At 46.5% G+C, this 21,006-nt stretch overlaps 7 protein-coding genes across 7 annotated transcripts; 1 reads left to right on the top strand and 6 right to left on the bottom strand.

The window, feature by feature from the left end:
- Positions 1 to 78: 78 nt before the first annotated feature.
- F4817DRAFT_338651 (catalase) lies at positions 79 to 2,803 on the bottom strand. Its single transcript, XM_049303451.1, has 2 exons — positions 2,248 to 2,803; positions 79 to 2,193 (listed from the first exon to the last, which is right to left on the bottom strand). The coding sequence occupies exons 1-2, from the start codon at positions 2,467 to 2,469 to the stop codon at positions 199 to 201; spliced, it is 2,217 nt and encodes a 738-aa protein (XP_049158597.1). The 5' UTR covers positions 2,470 to 2,803; the 3' UTR covers positions 79 to 198.
- Positions 2,804 to 3,845: 1,042 nt separating this feature from the next.
- On the bottom strand, positions 3,846 to 5,546 carry F4817DRAFT_316265 (uncharacterized protein; the record flags this gene model as incomplete). Its single annotated transcript, XM_049300650.1, has 4 exons — positions 3,846 to 4,694; positions 4,746 to 4,829; positions 4,883 to 5,008; positions 5,058 to 5,546. 4 exons carry the CDS (start codon positions 5,544 to 5,546, stop codon positions 3,846 to 3,848), a joined length of 1,548 nt encoding a protein of 515 aa, XP_049158596.1.
- A 1,887-nt stretch (positions 5,547 to 7,433) lies between these two features.
- F4817DRAFT_338650 (general substrate transporter) lies at positions 7,434 to 10,779 on the bottom strand. The gene is made up of 5 exons (XM_049303450.1): positions 10,133 to 10,779; positions 9,678 to 9,991; positions 8,871 to 9,604; positions 8,682 to 8,808; positions 7,434 to 8,549 (listed from the first exon to the last, which is right to left on the bottom strand). Exons 1-5 carry the CDS (start codon positions 10,249 to 10,251, stop codon positions 8,167 to 8,169), a joined length of 1,677 nt encoding a protein of 558 aa, XP_049158595.1. The 5' UTR covers positions 10,252 to 10,779; the 3' UTR covers positions 7,434 to 8,166.
- Positions 10,780 to 11,720: 941 nt separating this feature from the next.
- On the top strand, positions 11,721 to 12,442 carry F4817DRAFT_117881 (uncharacterized protein). Its single transcript, XM_049297579.1, has 2 exons — positions 11,721 to 12,243; positions 12,315 to 12,442. Exon 1 carries the CDS (start codon positions 11,777 to 11,779, stop codon positions 12,143 to 12,145), a length of 369 nt encoding a protein of 122 aa, XP_049158594.1. The 5' UTR covers positions 11,721 to 11,776; the 3' UTR covers positions 12,146 to 12,243; positions 12,315 to 12,442.
- Positions 12,443 to 13,113: 671 nt separating this feature from the next.
- F4817DRAFT_338643 (glycoside hydrolase family 55 protein) lies at positions 13,114 to 16,415 on the bottom strand. Its single transcript, XM_049303449.1, has 8 exons — positions 15,753 to 16,415; positions 15,617 to 15,703; positions 15,515 to 15,569; positions 15,371 to 15,460; positions 15,148 to 15,311; positions 14,864 to 15,083; positions 13,503 to 14,699; positions 13,114 to 13,440 (listed from the first exon to the last, which is right to left on the bottom strand). The coding sequence occupies exons 1-8, from the start codon at positions 16,044 to 16,046 to the stop codon at positions 13,277 to 13,279; spliced, it is 2,271 nt and encodes a 756-aa protein (XP_049158593.1). The 5' UTR covers positions 16,047 to 16,415; the 3' UTR covers positions 13,114 to 13,276.
- A 1,589-nt stretch (positions 16,416 to 18,004) lies between these two features.
- Positions 18,005 to 19,645, bottom strand: F4817DRAFT_338642 (uncharacterized protein). Its single transcript, XM_049303448.1, has 3 exons — positions 19,479 to 19,645; positions 18,501 to 19,423; positions 18,005 to 18,410 (listed from the first exon to the last, which is right to left on the bottom strand). The coding sequence occupies exons 1-3, from the start codon at positions 19,497 to 19,499 to the stop codon at positions 18,341 to 18,343; spliced, it is 1,014 nt and encodes a 337-aa protein (XP_049158592.1). The 5' UTR covers positions 19,500 to 19,645; the 3' UTR covers positions 18,005 to 18,340.
- A 31-nt stretch (positions 19,646 to 19,676) lies between these two features.
- Positions 19,677 to 20,908, bottom strand: F4817DRAFT_338640 (uncharacterized protein). The gene is made up of 2 exons (XM_049303447.1): positions 20,886 to 20,908; positions 19,677 to 20,816 (listed from the first exon to the last, which is right to left on the bottom strand). Exon 2 carries the CDS (start codon positions 20,670 to 20,672, stop codon positions 19,842 to 19,844), a length of 831 nt encoding a protein of 276 aa, XP_049158591.1. The 5' UTR covers positions 20,673 to 20,816; positions 20,886 to 20,908; the 3' UTR covers positions 19,677 to 19,841.
- Positions 20,909 to 21,006: the final 98 nt, after the last annotated feature.

The following is a 21,006-nucleotide window of genomic DNA, read 5'->3' as shown; positions in this document are numbered from 1 at the left end:
GATGTTATCAATAGCTATAACTACTTGAACTCTGTAATACAACTCGAATGCGTGCTAATACGCCGCTTGGAACATGGATTGGCATAAAAGAGTTAAGATATTATTATTCCTTATTATTAAACATGATTTAGTAGTACAGGTGCTATGAGAGGTACGAAACATTTTCCCTGGTTCCTAAACTCCATTCCATATTTTTTCTTAATACGCAACCTGTACATTGAGCCCAGCCAATTCTCTTTCAAAGTTCCTATGTTGCGAAACTTGGTACCAGAACTTCTCCAAGAGTCCTGCTCCCTCCTTTGCGATCGTAACGGTCTCCTTCAAACTGTCAGGGGACACATTTCTCATGGTGACAACGCCATATGACTCAACCGCCTGCTGATTTCTTGACACTTGAATCTCTGGTAACGCGAACGCCAACTTGAATAGCTCAACTGCCTCTCCTGTGCCTCCAATGGCCTTAAGATGTCCAAACGCTTCGCGGAGCCAGTGCAGGGCACGCCCGCTCTTAGAAAGAGCCTTGATCGATTCAGCACCACCAGGAACGAATATTGCATCGAACATGGTGGATCGCACGCCTTCGAGGTGGTGGTCGGGTTTCACACCACTACCTGGTGTCTTCGATGCACCAGCTGGGAATATCTCGGACCTGCGTGTTCCGATGGTGAAGGGCAATGCGCTAGACGCTTTGATCGTGGTCTTAACAGCGCTGTAGACAGTGTTGTCAAAGCCGTCTGCAATGATAATAGCAATGCGTCGACTAGCAATCGTCGGCTTCGCTGGCGGGAATTCAAGCTGGCTAAGTTTACTAGTTTTCTTGCCGTGGTTCGGTCTGGTTCCCTTCTCGGGCTTCGGCCCTCCGACCAACTCGGCTACAGTCTGAGCAAGTCCCAAATCGATATCGGCTAATCGTTGAGTCATGCGCTCGTAGACAATGGGATCGTCGCAGTGGTCTAGTTCGAATGAGAATGCGGCGGCAACATGATTCTTCTCCGGTTCGGACAAGCTGTTATAGAACAGTTGGGCCTGGTTGTAATGCTCTCGGAATTTTGTACTCTTGGTTCGCGCCTTAGTACCTTGGACATTGAAGGGGGGCTCTGGGTATGCCCCTTCTTGCGCAGTGGCCGGCGGCCGTGCCTCAAACCTGTTGGGCCAGTAGTTAACTTGTCCTTTAGTGATAGTGTGTCTCCCTTGGCCATCACGGTTGAAGTTCATAACGGGGCAGACCGGCTTGTTAATAGGAAGTTCTTGCCAGTTGACTCCAAGACGGGATAGCTGTGTATCGAAGTAGCTAAAGCTACGTCCTTGCAACAGAGGATCGTCCGAATGAGCAATTCCCGGAACCATGTGCGCCGTGCAAAATGCAACCTGTTCGGTCTGGGGGAAATACTCGTCCACGTTCCTGTTAAGTTCGAGCTCGCCAATGTATCGGACCGGGATGAGGTCCTCGGGCCAAAGTTTCGTCGCGTCGAGAATGTCAAATTCAAATTCGTGTTCCCGATGCTCTGGGATCACCTGAATGCCGAACTTCCACTTTGGATAAGCGCCGTTCTCAATCGCCTCCCATAAATCCTTGCGATGGAAGTCGGGATCTTGACCTGCTATCTTCAAAGCCTCATCCCAAACTAACGAGTGAACACCAAGGTCGGGCGTGAAGTGGAACTTGACGAAGTGACGCTCGCCCTTCTTGTTAACTAGAACAAAAGTGTTTACGCCAAAGCCCTGCATCATCCTAAATGACCGCGGAATCGCTCGGTCTGACATCGTCCACATAAACATGTGGGTGGCCTCGGTATGCATAAACGCGAAATCCCAGAAGTTGTTGTGAGCCGACTGAGCCTGCGGCACCTCATTGTGAGGCTCAGGCTTCACAGAGTGAATAACATCCGGGAATTTGATAGCGTCCTGGATGAAGAAAACCGGCATATTGTTTCCAACGATATCCCAGTTGCCCTCTTGCGTATAAAACTTGACGGCAAACCCGCGCACATCACGTACGGTATCGGCGCTACCGCGAGACCCTGCCACGGTGGAGAATCGAACGAAAACAGGCGTCTCACGAGAGGTATCCGTAAGAACTCCAGCCATTGACACGTCCTCGGCGCTCTCGAATAATCGGAAGTTGCCGAACGCACCAGCACCTCGTGCATGGACAACCCGTTCGGGAATTCGTTCGTGGTCAAATCTGTGAATCTGTGGTAGAAGTTAGTGATAGTTATTAAAGTAATAGAAGTGGTCATAACCGACTCTTTCTCTAGAAAATGAGTCCTCTAGAAGCATAGGGCCCGTCTTGTGGTTACTGGTTATTCGTAACCATTCGTCGACATTGCCCATCTTCACGCCAAAGTCGGAAGTAATCCTATCCTTGGGCGACACCGCCTGGGTGACGGTGTCAAGGTCAGCGACCTTGCGGCCTTTCTCTCCGCCGACCATACTTTTCACTTTGCCCAACAGGGTGCTTGATGACATAAGTAGCAGTTAAGCAACGCCAGGCCAGGAGAACGTAATAAGTTACAGTGAAGAAAAGCAAGAAGAGAAGCTGGAAATCTTGTGGATGCGTCTACATCTCCTTCTTGTACTAGAAATGTAGGTTTCCTAGTGCCGCATCTGTCCGCGGACCTCAGTGGTCACCACCTCACATAGAATCGTGTGGCACGACATATCATTGACGTCAAGAAACCATCACGACCGCGAAAAGGGCTGGGTTAAGAGGGCTTGGTGTGGATATGATAAAGCGATATAGTGGATTGATTTCCCAATTTGCGAGTGAACCCCGAGTGCTTCATGGAATAGTCAAAAGTGTTGATGTAATATATGATACCTAGAGTAGGTAGCCACCTCGTCATATCCTTGTCATCTTAAGCTAGACCGTTGCAAGAATGAACCAATCACAAAAGCCATATTAGAACGCGACCACCACATCGGGAAAGCTCGGTTATCTACCGAGACTACGTAGCATCACGATCAACCAGTCGCCCAATAACTCGGAAGGAATTAGTGATGATGGAGGATCTGGACATGACTTTCACATACAATAAACGTGGCGTTTTCGGGGGCGAGAGCTCCTAACGTATGGTCCAATTGACTATTCTAATTGGCCAATCCCTGAGTACGCAGTACGCAGTACGACATATTTGTCAAAAAACATTTCGGAAAAAACCCTGGGGAGATCTTGGGCTCTTTTATATCCGATGCCGCGTGGTTGAAGAGACCTCTACAGTATACCTACTCCCTTGCATTGCGTCTTGTCTATTCTCCAGCTTTGCTAGAGTAGGTATACTACCTAGTTATAGGAGGTATATATGAGAAATGCAAATGTATATTTTCTAGGGCGTGTGAATTATAGTATTTTGAAGCAATTCGACTAGTTAATACGATTGAAGAATCTATGTATAAAGACTAATACCTGTCTCATAAAGCGAGGACACTTATTTAAAGAACGTTGGCCATTAGCACTCAAGGCAGGTTAAGAATCAACCATCAGATATAGCACGTGAAAAGAATAAACTTAAGTCATAAGACGCCTATTTTCACGGAGTAGATATTAAATCTCCTACGAGTACCATGCGAAAACGCCGTTCGCCTCCTAAGCCTTGCCCGGGTATCATAAGAAAACTAAAGCCATTGATCCGGATTCATTTATCCGTGACGTCCCTACCCCCACCCCATCCTAATAGTCCTCCTAATGAAATATCATACACCATCATCGTCCCAGCTTCCCGGCGTAACCATCATGATGAAGATGGCTCTTTTAGGACCCACTCATATTTCCGCTCTTGAAGCCGCACTATTGTCCAGACTTCTCTGTGACTACTAGCAACCACTGGGTTCCAACTAGCATAGCTTTAAGGTTGTATATGATAACCTGAAGGGCCCGGGGTATAAAACTGATTCTGGGCTAGTGGATCCACCTGCGGTACGAAGTCGGGCAAGTCAGGTTGCCCCTGAGCCATCACGTTATTCGGCTGGCCACCGAAAGACATTGGTACCGTAGGATTGAACTTGTACAGATTCGCGGTATTCCGAATCTGGCTGAATCCATCGGGTTTCATGGTCTCGGCTTGCGGTAACCCCATGTCTAAATTAAAGTCCATTGGTATATCCAGGTTACCAGCGGTCGGTGTTGGATTGGGGTGCCATCCGTAAGGTGTATAGGCTGACGAAGCATTGCTGTTGCCCTGGAGAGAAGAAGGTAAGGGTACGTCAGGTCCTATAAGTGAGTTAGGATCTTGGCTGTATAGATCTTCCGTGGGAGAGAGTGTAGACTGCATCAGGAGGGTATTCATGTTATTGGGAGCATACCCCGCTGGAGCCTCCTGATGTCCCTGCGACAGATCCTCCGTATATCCAGTATATCCGGCATAACTTGGATCCAACTGCAAGTTACTCTCTCCCGTCTCTATGTTCTCCGCTGTATCGCTACCCGTCTGGCTGTCTTTTTTTCTTCTGTCCCTTTGTGAGTCTAACTGACCGGAAGTCTTGTTACGCTTCGGATCACGGCCACGCTTCTTGGTATTCGATATCTTGTTCTCGAAAGCTGTAGAACGTTTCTTAACGCTTCCGTAGATTTGACCATTTCGATCTACAAGTTCTCCGCTCTTGGTTGCCTTGATGCCGTTCTCCTGAGCAACTCGAATCCCAATGGCGTTCTGAACGTCGCGCTCTCCGTTCAGCTTTCGGTTTGTAGCCTTTTGCTTTTAGGACGTCAGCCGTGTTTTCCTTGATTAATCTTGCATCAGACTTACGTTAAGCTCCGTTCTTGGGCGCCAAGCCAGACGGTGTTTGAAAGTAGCATCTTTAAAGAGGGAAATAACGACATCCTTAGACAACTAAGCCGGTAAGTGTTAAGACAATAACGATTTTAGGGGATCATGCAACATACTCTAAGGGCGTCGCACACTGCTTGGAACCTCTCCATAAAGGATCCGTACGAGTTATAGGGGGGCTCCTTGCAATAAAGGTAGTTTGGAAGCCTACACTGTCCTATCTGTGCGTCGCGTGTCGACATCTGGACTAATATTAGCATGGGGACTTGATTCAAGGTTGTATACTCTTACCAATAAAGGCCAGAGAGCCAACTCAAACTCCAAGTCAGCGTAATTCCCTTGCCGGAGGCGCCTGACGCTCTGTGAGCCTTCGGGTTCGTATGTCTGGCTGCAATCATGTGCAGCTTCGAATAGCAGCTTCACTAGTTGCTGCTGTGTATGGGCATCAGGTGGGAAGTCAGAACAATCACCCCTTGGGCGATTGTGAATTTTTAGGTACTGATCGTTGACTTGGCGGAAGTGCCCAAAGTCTCGGATCAATCCTTGATAGGTGCCGCTATTTGAAGACATCATCTGCTCCATTTGCACCTGGGTAGCTCCATGCGTGTCTGTACCCGAAGTAGGTGGCATAGTTGCGCCCACACTCGTTGACATTGTCTGGGGCATTTCGATCTGCGGGTACATGTTGTAGTTGTAGGAGGAAGCCGAGGTAGGATACACAGAACTTCTGTACTGCTCCTCCATCTGAGTGGTATAGCGAGCCTGGCCGTTGGAGAACATGATTTTAAATTAAAGTGGTAGCAAGTCGGTGAAGCGAATTGGTGAAGCAAGTTGGCAATGTGTAGATGCTAAAAAGTGAGGTAATGAGTGGGAGGAAACGGTAAATACGAATTGGGTAGGGTAGAATGGATATCAGATGAGTATCGGGGTATTTGTTCAGAGTATGAAGGGAATGGGTAGCCTCTAGTAAGGACGGGGGTTGAGGGCTTCTGGTTTATATTAAATTGGAAAGAGAACGACTTACTCTATGGAATTGTGACACGAGTAGCGGTTATGCTGTGTCGTGTGAGCAAAAGCAAGGATAGGAGCAAGTGGGATAGCAAAGAGCAAAGAAGAGCAACTGGTGATCGAGCAAAGTTGTGGATGATGAATTAGAAGATAGGATGAACAACACGGGACTTGCCTAGGTTTATATGTGCGACCTTAGTCCCCACGAAGGGGGTAGAATAGAAGACACGCCTCCCAATTCGGAAGTTATCGTGAGTAACTCGAATAGTAGAGAGATGCTAGTAATGAACATGACGCAGGGAGGTTTTGATGTCTGCCAATCACAAGGCTGAAAATCTAGTAGAATTCCTTCAATAGATAGTAATTGGACCTGATGGGAATTCGAGCAGAATAGATATTATCTGGTGACTTGGTACTTTATCTGAACAAACGGCATCATGTTCGATAATCTAAGAGAGTAAATTTGCGCTAAGATCGTGGACCCACGTCTTCCGGAGGCTGTGATTTGACAAGGTCACATACTAACGGGATGAATCCAACAGAGTTGAAGCAGGACTCAATAGAAAGAAGGAACATATCGGTTACAGCAGCCAATGGAACGACAGTGACTTTGGTAGTAAGCAAGGTTTATCATCTACGGCGATCTGATATTCTGGTCCACGATGGGGAGATGCTGAGGTGTTTAGTTGATTGAATGAGTTTTTCGTCAATTCTAGGGAAGAAACTGAATTGCAATGGACTACCATCCTGATGAGGGCTGTCTGACGAGGAGGGATACCCGACAGGTGTGTGAAGACGAAGTATTACACAATCCTCAACAATCACTAGCCTTGTGATTTAGTTATCAAAAAAAGGGGGACAAGGCTAAATAAACTACGAGCATATGGACCAAGGCATAGCAAAAGTTCCCCGGTGGGAATCTGAATTCTGAACGTGTTGGAGAGTTCTACTTTTCATAAACAAGGAAATAATACGTGAAATGGCATTTTAGTTATTTTTACTAGTTATATTAGGATATGATACTTGGCAGTGGCACAAGAGCCCTTTTTGTAAGAAAAAAAGCTAGGACGAAAAAGACTGAGGGGTACTGAGAAGCAATTATTTCACGGTACTGGCATATGTACCTTAGGTATTATATGTTCATTTGGATTCTGGGGGCTAGGCAGTAGTAGATCTCCTTCAGTGATCTTGAGGGGTGAGGTTAGTAATTCTATGTCGACGATATTATGTTTGCTATTTGTGGTATTTACCCCTTTATGTTTACCCCTTTATTTATCATCCAACCAAATGAGTCAGGCAGGACCATTAGCATTATTTAGCTTTATGCCATTTTAACAATCTATCCATGAAGCAAGAGAAAATGTATTCGGATTGAACAGAGAGGGCCTTCTAATTCCCCTTTAGGGCTAGGTATCTGTTCACATCCTAAAATTCTCAATTCGAGTCCATGAGTTGTCGAAGTTGTATTAGTAACTAACTAACTAACTAACTAGCATTTTAAACTTCACTAGTTGTGCACGTGTAAACACCTGTCACCACCTGACGTGTGTGCAGATCCACTCGGCCACTGCTAGCAACACTTCTAAACTTGAAATCGATCCATATTGAAAAAACTTTGAATGTTTCACATTTTTAACTTATTTTGTTCTCCATTGAAAACCTAGAGCAATCTTCTGAGTTTTCACGAAAAGAGTGTATCTCTCTAGCACGTAAAGGCGTCATTCTTCTTCCAATTGCACAGAAACATGCCTAGATAGTCACGGAAGATTCAAACAGACAAATAGCCACGATATCACAAACGTAACAACCTATACAGCATAGAACTCAGCAGGCCCAATTTATTCACTAGAGGAATCTATCGAAATCAATGGCTTCTGACGTTGGGTTTTGCTAAAACAAGCAACAGATGCAAGCAAATTAATAAGCCGATTTATTTGACAGTTACCTACCATAATCGGCTCCCAGACGGTTTCGTAAAGGGAATCTGAGAAGTCCAAGTCAAGTAGGGTTAACTTTTGTTGTAGCCACCACTGACAAAAAGGAAACTCGTCTTAGTTTGATATCGTCACGATTCTATGCGGGTTCAACCAAGTAGCCTACATGCCAGTTTCTTGGGTGTTATAAAGAATGTACTGACTATCAACGTTTTGCGTTATAGCAATATGGGTATCTTGCACCTTCAACCCCCATTTAAGTAAGTGTAGATCTATGAAATCTGGTTCTGGGCGAATCCAGGTCTATCTGACCAGTCTACCATCCAAATTGGTCTGGAGCAAATCTGGCTCCAGTAACTTCGTTAATCGAAGTATTATCAAGTTTATGCACCAGTGGTTGTTGTGGTCAACCATATTATTGGTACCAACCAGAAGCAGTACTAGGAGTCAATAATCTCCTAGTTCTCAATCTCCTCGCGACTTCCAGCCTCGTCGCTCTTCCCGCTCTTTTCACTGAGAGCCTTCTCTTGAACCACGCCAGCAGGGCCAGCAGAACGCGCCGCACCCCTAGCGGCAACATCGATAAGTCCGTACTTAAGAGCTTCTTGTTCGACCTCCTCGGGACTGAGAAGGGGTAGTTCTTCCGCAGCCTTGACGTAAGACTTCTTCTCCACGAATCCCTTAGCGAAGATGATGTCAATCTCTTCAAGCGATCGCTTGGCTGTTTCGGGGTAGAAGAACCAGATGATGGGCAAGAAGCAGGCATTGACGACGGCAAAGAACAGATAAGTGCCCCAACCGATGTTGCTGATCATAATTGGCGTAATCATGACGATAAGGACTATAAAAACTGATTAATTACTGACACTCGTAGAAAGAGGGAAAGGGATTGACAAGCTTCGCCCGACGACTATTCGGGAGACGACCTAATGTCATAAAATACGACAAAGGGAGATATTAAGTCAATACATACAGTTGAATAGCCAGTTTGTGCAAGTCGAGGTAGCGTTTGCCTTCGCGCGAGTCTTGATGGGGTTGATCTCAGCAGGATACAACCAGGGGAGCGGGAGCCAAGTCGCGCCAAATGAGGCGATGTAGGTCTGTTAATAAACCATTAGCAAATCTCTTGTGGTTAACAGATCCAATGAACTAGAAAACTTACGAAAAGACCAACGGCTGCACCCTTGGCCGCGTTGGATGCTTGACCGGGAATATGAGGACCAGGAATAAGACAAGCGAACGTGAGAACCATCGACAGGCACTGTCCGATAGTTCCGTAAAGGAATAGCTTTCGTCGGCCAACCCGCTCGATGATAAACCAAGAGGTCGTAGCAAAGATTGCATAGACGATCATGTTCACGCCACCCATGAGCAGTGCCAAGTTCTCATCGCCCGGAGTGATGCTGTCCTCAAATAGAATAGGGAAGTAGTAAATGACTGCGTTACAACCGCCTATTTGCTGCATCAGCTGACTGCTAGAGCCAAGCAGCATACGTCGGAAATGTTGGGTCTTGCCGCCAGTAAAGAGGGCTTTCATCGGGGTGCTCTTCTGGCCGGAGAAACCACTGGCACGAATGGAATCTAAGATGATGTCTCTTTCCGTGTGAGTTTCTTCGCTGCCCATCTCAAAACCTCGCAGGGCCGAGATGACAGTCTCAGCATCCTCATACCGCTCGTGGGTGAGAAGCCAACGAGGACTTTCGGGCAGGAAAATCATAGAAATGCATACGAAGAGACCGAAAATGATCTGGAAAGCGATAGGGAAACGCCATGAAAGATCCTCGCTGCCAAAGCTGCAGCCATAGTCGATCCAGTACGCAATCACAGTACCAAATGCGATAATACCGCCTTCGATACAGATAAGTAAACCTCTGTTGGAAGTTCTGCTACATTCAGCTTAAAGAATGTTAGAACTGATATAAAAATAAAAATATAAAAATCCACATAGAGCCGCGCGGGGGTTACGTACCTTGATAAGTCGGAATAGTAGAGGTGTTGATACCATTGCCGACGCCAGTGACGACTCTACCAATGATAAATTGAGCTAGCGGTTGGTGGCCCGGGAACGAAGTGACTTGAATTGTGGCGCCGATAATCATGATAAATCCTCCCAGTATCATTGCCTTTCTTCTACCCAGTAAATCACCGACTCCGAGAATGAACATGGCGCCAATGAGACATCCGATCTCGTAAATGGCGGTGACAAGACCTTGCATAGTCGGATTGCCTTTTACTTCTGTGAAGACATTTGAGAAATGGGTCGAACCAATGATACCGCTCATTCTGAAACCGAGTCAGCAATTTTGAATTATGCTAGAGTATCGCTACTGAGACATGATACGAGCCATGCGCGACAACGTCGTGGCCGATGAACATGCGCAGGTAGTATCGTAAGGGGGGACTTTAGGTGGTATTACAACTTACACTCCTTGATCGTAACCGAATAGCAAAAATCCCGTGGTGGCCACCGTACTGACCATTATGGACAGCGACCGGCCCTGAAGGCCCATGTACGTCGGCGTTGTCCCCGTCGCCGCCGCCATGTTGAATTATACGGTTCGGAGTTTAGTATAAAAAAAGAGAGCCAACGCGTTGTAAAATCCCGAGGGTTCACAATTATGCAGGCAGATCCAGGCAGATCTTGTTAGATCTCTCTACAAGATCTCTCTAATGGTGGCCTCGGCGAAAATGAGGGGTGAAATTTGACCGACTCCGGATTTTCAATCTAGTACCAGACTGAAGGGACGTATGGAGGTGTGGGAGTAAGACCTGGAGAGTCCGGAGAAGGGCGGGCCTGACCCTCATATAAATGATGGAGAAATACTACCTAGACCAAGTTTGTTTGCTGACAAAGGTCATTACCTGACATGCAGACACTTTGACACTGTATGCAGACAAAGCCAAGAAGATCAAAAAGGCTCGTGAGAGGTGGAACTGGACACGCAGACCACGCTAGACTGAACCTTTGCAACGAGGAATACAGATGGCTACAGATGGGCTACGGCTACGGCTACGGCTACGAAGGTGGTACTACTAAGGCTGGCTCTAAGACTCATCCTGGATCGTTGAACCAAGCTTGAACCAAGCTTTTTGTCCATGCGTACCAGTTGGCCAGTCAGCCCAGTTGGGATTACAACTCTGCAAGGCCCTGCATGCCTATGCCTGTTGGACTGGGGCCGAGCCAACCGCTGATCTTGCCGATCTCTAAAAAAGTTTCCCTTTGGCTACATTTGGCTACCTTTGGCTACCTTTGTTAGACATGGTTGTTGGTGGAGTCGAGTCCCAGTGCCTACCTACGTTTATACATACCTCCTACGGCTGGTTTCCGTGTTAGGCATGCTTTCTACCTGTCATGGTATGACGACCGGAGAGATGAGGTCATATCCTTAGTATCCTAGCACGTCCTAGCATTGTCCGGCCATTGTCCCATTATTCCCTCGGTTCGGCTAAGAGGATGCTAAGAGTAAGATTTCGCATTGGGCTGAGCTAACTGGTTGAATTCAGGGGTCCAGCGGCATTCCCCCATGGTAAGGCATGCAAGGTAACGGAATGGCTTGCCTTAGATACCTAAAAATCACACGCTAGCATCGGTCTAGTCCTCAGTCCGTTTAGTCTATCTTCAGTTCCTTCACCCAGTTTGGCCAGTCAAAATTCAATTTAGCAAAAGTCGCCGATAAAGCTTTGTTGCAAAAACACACACACACAAAAAAAAAAAAAAAAAAAAAGGATGTTGTAATGTCATACATGACACACGAGATTGTGTGTTGTTTTTCTTTACCGTGAATGAATATATGATGAAAAAGCTACGTAATAAAAGGAATCGAGGCGTCGTATGTAGTCCACCTATAGGTAAGAATGGCTTATCAACAAAGATTCAAAAATCAAAAAAGGTGTGCGAGATCCTAACTGCTAAGCTGACGCAGAACTATTACCTATATACAATATGTACAATCATTATACATTGTGGCGTTTTCGGCTTTCCCAAGTAAGTAGCACCGGCTAACTGATGTCTGATCGTCACCGACTATTGCCGTTACCGTTCCTTGAATCCTTCAAATCTCCAAATCTATGCGGGGGTCAGTAACGACTTTTTTTCCCCTCGAACGGGTCCTTGCAACTTCTTGGGTGTACCCCAGGCTTTTCCACATTTCCCACCGTTCCCACCTCGCCTCGAGTCCCAAGAACCAAGGATTGCCAAGGCAAGGGGGCCCTATCTACCACAGTAAAGACCCCCGCTGTAACCCTGTAACCGCACACCGTGGTTTTACGTGGGGCTCCAGAGTGGAGGATGATAGAGTGGATGATAGAGTGGATGATAGAGTGGATGATAGAGTGGATGATTTAGTGGAGGTTTATTTCCACTACACGCGCAATATCCAACAATATCCAACGATATCTAGCAATCCTCTTCCTTCAGGGTCCACTATCGCCATCTAATAGCCCTATTACCCGGCCAGAGTTCGGTGAGATATTCCAAGGTCTTACCTCGTTGGAAAGATGCAGCGCGGATGGATATAGCCTGCATGAATTCTCAGGTATTACAACTAAAAAAAAAAAATCCCATGCGCGTGACATGAGTGAGAACTGACGAGACTTTGTGCACGAGAGATTCTGGTTGGAAGAGATTCGCAATCAGATACCTACCCTCCTTCCCCAAGCGCACCAACAATCGCCTACTTATACTCAAACAGGAAGATGATGTTCAAAAGCTGCTCAACTAGTAGAGACGCGGCGCCGCTGCGTGTTGACCCGAAGGCTGGCTGGCTGGCTGTATATAAGTCCACGCGGGCTGCATTGTTCTTCCAAGTCTACGGGAGGAGCTAAAGCACGATTTGCCCCGGCCGGTATCTCGCGTCAGGCTGCAAGCATGAACTAAAATCTAAAATTCATGCCGATCGACATCAATCATGGTCTGTGGCTTTTCTGTTTGCCAGGATCGAGTTAGTGTAAAACATATAATTAGAAAATAAATTCCACAATATTAGCTAGGCAAAATCTCGAAAGACATGATAACAATGAGTAATCAAGCAAGATCACGAGGGTTGCAAAGATCCGTATAGGTATAGCAGCCAGTAATAATAGGAGTGGGAAATGAAAGACACGATTCCTGTTGAAATTTGTAAGAAATATTCGCCAGGTCCGCGAAAAAAAACTCGCGTTTACATATTTGGAGAACAGACAGGCAAGTTTCAGCTCTCCAAATCTCTCGTTATAGTAAGCCGGAGGATAGGTAGATCTTCATTCTAACCAACGGCGATAGAAAAGGGGTAGGTACACATGGTATATATAATACGAGCACTCCAATACCTACGCGGCGCTTAGGTGGCTCGACAACGTGAAAATGAAGTCATTATGCATACGAAGGATTCTTGCGAACATTAAAAATTCGAGCTATCACATGCTTTAGGTAGGTAGGTATCTTAATGCTATTTTACTAACTATGTACAAGGGAATGATATGCGGATAAGGGTTTGTATGTAGTATAGTGTAGGTATACACAGATCTAGATATTACGAATACAATGCACGTGGAACGGAGGTAACTGTCCCCCCTTACATCCTTACATCCTTACGACGTGTAACGAGCCACCAAACTGCCCCAAGACCCTGTGAAATCTGGCTGTGTGGGGATGTTAGTTCCGTCCCCGAGGCGGAGAGCCGTCCGAGTACTCTTGGAGCATATGCCGTATGCTTGGAGGTTTGCGGGTGTCTGGGCAATCCAGTGCATATAGTCTGCCGTAAAAATATTAGTAGCTGACGCAGGGAATAGGAAATTAAATAACTTCTTAACTTACCTTGGCAATCTCCCGAACATCCCTGGTAGGACGGACCGCTAAAGAAGGCCCAGGATGCGGATGCGTACGTGTAGATATCGGAGCCGCCTTGGATGTAGTTCGCGAACCCCATTCGACATCTGGTATCTCCGCCACCACACCATGAGAAATCCGGGTCTCCCCAGTTCTTCACGTCCGCTGTCCAAGGAGCTGGCGGTGTTTGCTGAACATTATCGCCCTGGTCATAGTTCGTCTCCGACTGCAGCAAGCTAACCATCACGTTTTTCGCGTTCCGCAAGTTGAGCTGATACAGCCACCAATGTTCACTGCCGAGCGCGTGGAGCCAGGTGCCTTTGGTAGACTCGACAAGCGCGCCGCCCTTTGCAGCTATACTGCAACCGCCGCTCCCCTCGGTGAAGTGGTCGGCAACCCAATTCCAAACATTTTCAACGTACACCGACGAGCTAGGGGCGAGATGCAATCCGATGAAAGCTGCCTGGCATTCGTGACTCGGGTCACCGCAAGCGTCAGCAAGCGCAGATGCTCCAAGCGTGCCACCGACGGTAATTAACGAGTTCCACAAGGCCACATCCCCGGGAGACGAGCCCGCAATGTTAAATTGTAGAATGATGGCACCAGGAAGGACATCGGAAACGGTGAACCGCATGTCTTGGATTTGAGCCGTTCCCACGTCGCCATTTTTGCCGACAGAGACAACCGGTCTCGGATTAGCCGAGTCCTTGAACTTAGCGCCGTTACCAGTGATCGTCGCCCAAGCTTCGCCGACAATACGCGAGCCTTTTGGTATGGTTAAAGTATCGTCTACTCTATACTTGCCGAATGGGAAATAAGCAATCTTGTTATTGTCTGCCGCATACTGTAATACTTGGTTAAGTACCCCCGACTCGTCCACGGTGCTGTCTCCCAGTACTTTGTGACCACCGTTTTGGGCTGAATCTTTCACGTTGATGAAGTCCGAGACAGGGTTCTTTGCATAGTTGGGAGCGGGGATAACTGGATACTTGCCATTCGGCGCCAAAGCAGCGGGTCGGTTCAATGTTGAGGACACCGGGCCGTAGATGGGATTGCCATTCACGGTGTTTCCATACGAATAGTTATCCACATGACTTTTAGGACCCAGTGCTGTGTCTCCCCGCACATGGGCAATATCTGAGTTGGTATCTTTGTCCAGGTTCTCAATAAGGAATGATGGGTATCCTATTAGCTTCTTGTTAGTCTCTGTCAATCTGACACTGTGTTATGAAGGGGTTGCGATCGTATTTTCGGTCTCGCGAATAAAACGCGTTGAAAGTTATGGAGTAGAGAAATTATAAGGGCCAACCCCGTGGGGTCGACCTTTAGTAAGGACGACGATCACTGACCTGAAGTTATGAAAGTCACGCCAGAATTGATAGATTTTGTGTCAATGAGTGCAATCCACGGAGAACCGCCGTCATGGTTAACTGCAGTTCCAACGGTGTCAAACGTCGCGCCGATAATACTAATAGTATTCCCGCCGTTTATCAGCATACCGACCGTGTTTTCGTAAAAATAAATACTCTTGTAAAGGGCTTGCTGATGACCATTATGCCAAATTCCATTCTTGATTGATCTTATTAGTAACTTTCCCACCATGTCAATAGGAAGAGGATGCTATGCTAATTACCTGACCGCGTTCGACTCGAACGTCAGCTAGACCGAGAGTAGAGCCCCTCGCAAGTTGGATACCAGTATGTCCCTTTCCGTTAACAGATGATGCCATAACAATTTTGACATTCTGCAACTGAGCTGCTTGAGCAACTCCCCAGCCGAGTGCAGTGAATTCGTTACCTGGTAATCATTATTAGCAACAGATCCGGGCACTCGTCATTATACCAAAACAATATTACCTCCTGGAATACTAGTAGTGTCAAGTATTATATTCTTTATTCCAACCGCAAAGGAAAGTTCCCCCTTCCCATCAGTTCCCGGATCCTGACCTGTGACACAGTTAGAAAAGTCCACACCCTCTTCTTATGGTAGGGCAGGCTTACCGGATAGGAGGGTTTGCTCTCCCGAGAAACCGGCTGCGGCTTTGATTGTAGGCGGCTGACTGAAGTTAGTGGGTATAGACTAGAGGTAACTTATACACTCACGTTTGTAGCGTCGCCCATAAGAATAGTATCGGTGTTCATGCGGATGGTCTCGCTGACTTCGTACGTCCCAGGTGGGATATAGACTACCTAGCTATATCTTAGCCCGCGATCAATGACCTTCATAGTAAACTCATACCCTTGGCTGAGACGCCAACCATTGAGAATGTCGCGTATTACCACTGCCCGCGTCTTTTATGGCGTTAGCAATACCAGGGCCATCGCCAGGGTTTACAGCAATATATACGGGATAGCTGTAGTCATTGCCCAGGTCCGGCGCATAGCCGCGACTCGGGCCTGTGTGGTCCATATTAGCATACCAGAAGCTGGTAGCCCTTTTGGAGATGGTTTCGGTGTCTCCTGTACCCCACGGGATACTGGAGCATGAAGCCCTCCCTAGCAGAGCAGCAACAAGAAGCTTGAGGACAGCCATATCGAATATTCGTCAATGTATGAAGCCTATGTTGAGACTCAGCAAGCTAAGATATTTACCTCGCAAAGCTAGCGAGTGAAGCTATATATATGTGAAGTGCATTAGGCCAGACACCGGCGGCATTTCTGACGGGGCTTATGAGGATGAGGTCCGCATACGGTACTTCGCTTTCGGAAGCTACTTTTGATGACGCCAGCAACACCTAGGGCCCTGAATATTCATACAATCTAGCAGTTGAAATTATGCTAGAGGTTCATGATAGTCATGATAGTGCCGGATTTATTCGATCACAAAGAAGTCGAATGGAGTTTGACGTTTATCCTTACCTACATATGTAAGACTTACGGCAATTGAAGATGACATTTCGCCTTGTGGAGGGCGATTGTTGCATTGTCCTTTCCCATTAGCCGTATTTATGGTTGTCCATTATTGTTTCCATAATAGTTAGCTCCACTATCCATTAAGGAGGGCACATTGCATCCGGTGAGCATTACATCTCACTTTACTTCTCACCGTGGCATTGATTACACCACCCCCTGAATCTTATGGGAGATTTTGACCTTGCGTAAATTGGCCAATAGTTCAATAATTTATTCAATTCTTCACCTTGAAATATTAATGCAGATCATATAGAAATGGCCTATTTCACGTCATGATGGCATATCCCGTGAAAGACTTCAGTCGGTTATGGTTGTACATCGCAAAGAGAGCCGCTATATTCTTCGGTCAATTTAGCGAAAGAGTTACCCCGAGTCTACTACGTTTCAAGGTAGCGGCTACTACGTGTGTAGCTATTATAAGGTAGGTAGGTGGATTTGCAGTAGCCCGATATAGAACTAGACCTTCCCTTTTGAAGATGGTCAAGGTAGGGGAACGTAGCAAATTGAGCTAACTTTAGATTTGAACTCGATGATACTCCATACCCAGGTAGGTTAGGTACCTAACCTAGGTATTCATGCGATCCTCTGTCGATATTATTCGAAGTTCTTTACTCTGCGAACCCTTCAATTCTAATTTCTGAGACTCAAACGCAAGCACTATGTTATATCATAATAGACAAATTTATACAGGCTAGGTAATTATATTTGATTGAGTACTTGATATATCTTATTAATTACCTACCTACCTAGCCTAACCTATATATTGCCTGTCTTTGTTACTTACTATCTTGTTCTAATAATGTTTAAACTTGTAGCAATCAACTTACTAATTATGTATTTAACTTATATTAAACCAAGATAATTAGTAATCAGTCATTCGACCTGTTGGTTTATAGTGGTTCTACTATTATTGAGATACCTCTCTTACTAAACTTACGTAACCGATGCGCTATATGGTCACCTATTATACGACTTGACAAATGAGGCAAACTGGGTCAATAGAGCGTATTGAATAGTTGCCTTATTAACTAGTAGTTAGGAAGTATTCTCCCGAGAAAATCACCATGCTTAAAAGTTCTGACTCAGATACAAAACTATGCACACATGATCTAATAAGTTTGAGATCGACGATGAGCTTTATGATTAATAAAGACTAAAGATACATACATAATACTGGGTTCTATCAAGTTGCCACGCCGATCAACTTAGGTAATCCTAGCTGCCTGATAGATTACACGAACCCTCGACGGCAGTTTTTACGTCCTCAAATTGTTTGCTTTTCTAGCAAACGTGTATCCGCTTGCCCGTTTTGATACCAAGAACCAGCAATTCGGCATCGCCCCGTTCTTGGTTTCCTGTGTAACAGGAATGTGTTAAGTATACTAGCTGTTAGGAATTGATCTGCTTTATGTCGATCTATGCAATCTGAAAATGTAGTGAGAATCTATTAGTCTGGGAGAGGTCTGTTAGGTAGGTCATGGGTTGGTTAGAGGGGAGGAGTTTACAAGAGCCTTTCTTTTCGACTCCGACTGAAACTACGCCTACGAAAAAGAATCGAACGGTCCATAGTTATTTGGGCCCATATACCGTTAAAAATTAGTGTTTTCTAGCATATAAAAACGTCTTTCATTTGTCCTTGTCGTCGGGTTCTTGTTGAGGCATTCATATCAAGCTTGAGACTTTCCTCGGAATCTACTCGACTCTTGTCACTCGATTGACGTCCTCAATCCCCCCCAGTAGTAATTACCTGGATTAAGATAAAATAAAGATATTATTTTACAATGATGTTGCCATCCTCTATAGTATATAGCAGGGACCCGTCCTAATTTTAGAATTGCCCTCCAACTCGGTCACCATACTGTGCCATAACCCGTCCGTCACCCGAAAACCAAAAAAATGGATACCTATTGCGGTTTAATCTCGGATGGGATAAACCAGCCCGTATTGATCCATACAGAGTGGCTTGTCAGATGTAGTTAGGTAGCTGTATACTTAAGTTAACATAATGAATGACTAGTAGCAACGGGGAGTACCTAGGAGTAAATAGAGCAAAAAAAAATTCATTGATACTTACGCAAATCGTCCGTCATGCTCGCGGTCAAAGCCCCCCCTCATGGCCCAGATGCTCTCCATTTTGAGTCGATGCTGGCTCTCCGGTTTGCCCTCGGCAATTCGTTTCTTCTCGAAGTAGACATAAGCAGCATAGAAGACCGGGCTGGTGCAGCCAGCATTGGCACCTTTCTTGCCACGGAAATCGGCAAGTTGCTTCGACTGGAAACATTTACCTTTGGGCTGTCTGAGTTGCGCATATATGTCACGGCAAAACTGTGCGGCGGTCAAACCCGGCGTTTTGAGATGCGCGTTGATCTTCTTGCGAACCTCGTCACATGTGTCGTATACTGGAACAGAATCGGTCTCTTCGCCAGGTAGAGAAATGTTGCTAATATCCGTCCCGGAAACTGGTGGTATTGTGGCCTTGCTGGCGCTACTGGACCCTACGGCAGCGGCAGCGGCAGCGGCAGCTTCGGTCTTCTGTCGCTTTTTCACATCCGGCATCTTGAGACTAGCGATCTCTCGCTGTTTGAACCATTGCCAAGCGCTAGTATAAACGGAACTTCCGGCCCCATCCATACTTCCTCTCTTAGATAGAAATAAGTTGAGGCTTCTAAAGTTGCTGCCGATGGCATCGCAGAACTCGCCTTTCTTCATCATGTCGCTATCCAAAAGCTTGTTGATTTTGCCCCTCACTTGATTGCAACTCATATCCATAAACAGATGATCAGTTTCGATGTCGGAAAGGTCCTGCTTATATGCGGCAATATCATCGTCTAGCGACGTCTCTGATTTGCGTTTCTTGCCAGCGGTAGCAGCGACCTTCGGGGCCGGTACAGCGGCTTCGGTTGCGGGAGATTGTCCGGCAACTTTCTTGCCCAAAGGCGGAAGAATGGGGGTCTGGTTTGCCCGACTACTAGCATCTTGAAGGGCTGGCCGCGCCGCCTATATTTTAATTAATATATTAGAACTATCTTGTTAGATGCGGGGCTTACTTTACCACAGAGTCTTTAGTTGCCATAATTATAACACCTGAATTTTATCTTTTTAGGCTTTATTCAAGATTATAACTAATCATAATTCTAAGTTGAAAACCTGTATCTTTCGTTGTAAAATCACAAAATATAATACAAACATAATACAGAGACGCGATAGTTTACATCGAGATCACTATCACTACGCGACAACGCGGTGGTTCGTGCTGAATAGGACCAAGCTTTAACGCTAACGATGAATTGACGTCACTTAAACGTCACTAAAACCATCTGACAGGTACCTAAGACGATAATTCTAAACCTCCCCCCTATCTATAGCCTAACGCTACCTAATCTTCATCTACCGTACATAATGATTCTTGAATCATTTATCTGAGGCGGCGGTTCTGCTCGGCGCCGTTACGCTTCTTCAAGCGGTAGGTGATTGCCCGCTTGCGTGCAGCAGGGGACTGTGTAAAAGCCGCCGAGCCTCCAAACGGTCCTGCAATTGCGTTGTTCCGAACTCTCACGATGCACACGTTCTGAGCGTCGCCGACAGTAGCGTCGCAGGTCATTCCCTCGGGCATCTGTACGGTCAAGGGAAAGTCCGTATTGGTGGCCGTGGATAGTCCTCCGAACCCTATGCCCGGAACATCCTGAGTTACCTCGGCGGTCTTGAACGCGGCAGGGTCCTGACCGCCCGAGGTTCCGTCAACGGCGGCCTCCATCGGACCGGCACCATCTTGGTTGATTTGTCGGAATGTCATGGTGATTGAACCATCATCAGCACACGTGGGGAGGCCCGACGTGCTACCCTGACCAGCAGTAGCGGCAACCGAGGTTTCTTCAGGCGTCTCGGTCTTTTGGCCCGCGCCGGTCTTGGCTTTGTTACCACCAGTAAGACCACCAGTGAGACCCGAAAGCAAGTCGCTCAGTGCTCGGGGGAAGGAGGTGCTCTTCTTTGCTACGTTCCCCGGGATGTTGTCCTCCACACCGGTAGCGGCAGCAGAGCCGTTATTGGTTGGAGCCGTTGTGCCTGCTCCCATGAAATTTTGGATCATGGTAGAGGCGTCGATAGGTCCATTGCCTTGGGTCCGGCCCAGAGCACTCGCCTTGCCCGATGATATCTCACGATCTCTGATGATTGCTGTATCGGCCTGCGACCCACAAGAGTTGGAGCTGCAGTCTCGGGGCGTACCATCGGCAACTAGTTCTATCATCAGTACCTTGTATACAATATCGAAACACGGGATGGATTTTTAACATACCGCTAAGTCCGGGCATCACTACTCCATTTGCTCCTTTGATAGATGTCACAAGACCGTGGCTATAAGCAGTGGCAAGAAGGCCGGAAGTAGCAATGAGTGAGTACCGCATCTTGACGAATTGGGGAATTAATAAACAGGAATGATGATGTTAAAATATGCCACCAGGGCTGTCCTCGAGAAAACAGAAGGGAATTGTGTTAAACGGGTAGTAAGTTGAAGGTCTTGGTGTAGTGCTGACGAGAGTAGAATCATCGTTGAACTGCGATTCATCTCGAGTCTTATATAC

This window comes from Daldinia loculata (assembly GCF_022478755.1).
Source record: "Daldinia loculata strain CBS 113971 unplaced genomic scaffold F4817scaffold_27, whole genome shotgun sequence".
NCBI classification, from domain to species: Eukaryota; Fungi; Ascomycota; class Sordariomycetes; order Xylariales; family Hypoxylaceae; genus Daldinia; species Daldinia loculata.
The sequence above is the reverse complement of the archived record's forward strand: the minus strand, read 5'-3'. Positions and strand labels throughout refer to the sequence as shown.

What these genes read in the sequence shown, in the direction of transcription:
- F4817DRAFT_338650 (XM_049303450.1), bottom strand. Translation starts at nt 10,251, where the DNA reads ATGGCGGCGGCGACGGGGACAACGCCGACGTACATGGGCCTTCAGGGC. An exon ending in TACTATTCCGACTTATCAAG is followed by an intron (nt 9,605 to 9,677) that starts GTACGTAACCCC and finishes ACATTCTTTAAG; the next exon opens with CTGAATGTAGCAGAACTTCC. An exon ending in CACAAACTGGCTATTCAACT is followed by an intron (nt 8,550 to 8,681) that starts GTATGTATTGAC and finishes CAGTTTTTATAG; the next exon opens with TCCTTATCGTCATGATTACG.
- F4817DRAFT_338640 (XM_049303447.1), bottom strand. Translation starts at nt 20,672, where the DNA reads ATGATAGAACTAGTTGCCGATGGTACGCCCCGAGACTGCAGCTCCAAC.
- F4817DRAFT_338651 (XM_049303451.1), bottom strand. Translation starts at nt 2,469, where the DNA reads ATGTCATCAAGCACCCTGTTGGGCAAAGTGAAAAGTATGGTCGGCGGA. An exon ending in ACTCATTTTCTAGAGAAAGA is followed by an intron (nt 2,194 to 2,247) that starts GTCGGTTATGAC and finishes CTTCTACCACAG; the next exon opens with ATTCACAGATTTGACCACGA.
- F4817DRAFT_338642 (XM_049303448.1), bottom strand. Translation starts at nt 19,499, where the DNA reads ATGGCAACTAAAGACTCTGTG. An exon ending in TGGCAACTAAAGACTCTGTG is followed by an intron (nt 19,424 to 19,478) that starts GTAAAGTAAGCC and finishes ATTAAAATATAG; the next exon opens with GCGGCGCGGCCAGCCCTTCA. An exon ending in GAGCATGACGGACGATTTGC is followed by an intron (nt 18,411 to 18,500) that starts GTAAGTATCAAT and finishes TTAAGTATACAG; the next exon opens with CTACCTAACTACATCTGACA.
- F4817DRAFT_338643 (XM_049303449.1), bottom strand. Translation starts at nt 16,046, where the DNA reads ATGGCTGTCCTCAAGCTTCTTGTTGCTGCTCTGCTAGGGAGGGCTTCA. An exon ending in GGTTGGCGTCTCAGCCAAGG is followed by an intron (nt 15,704 to 15,752) that starts GTATGAGTTTAC and finishes AGATATAGCTAG; the next exon opens with GTAGTCTATATCCCACCTGG. An exon ending in CGTGACTTTCATAACTTCAG is followed by an intron (nt 14,700 to 14,863) that starts GTCAGTGATCGT and finishes AGAAGCTAATAG; the next exon opens with GATACCCATCATTCCTTATT.
- F4817DRAFT_117881 (XM_049297579.1), top strand. Translation starts at nt 11,777, where the DNA reads ATGCGGGGGTCAGTAACGACTTTTTTTCCCCTCGAACGGGTCCTTGCA.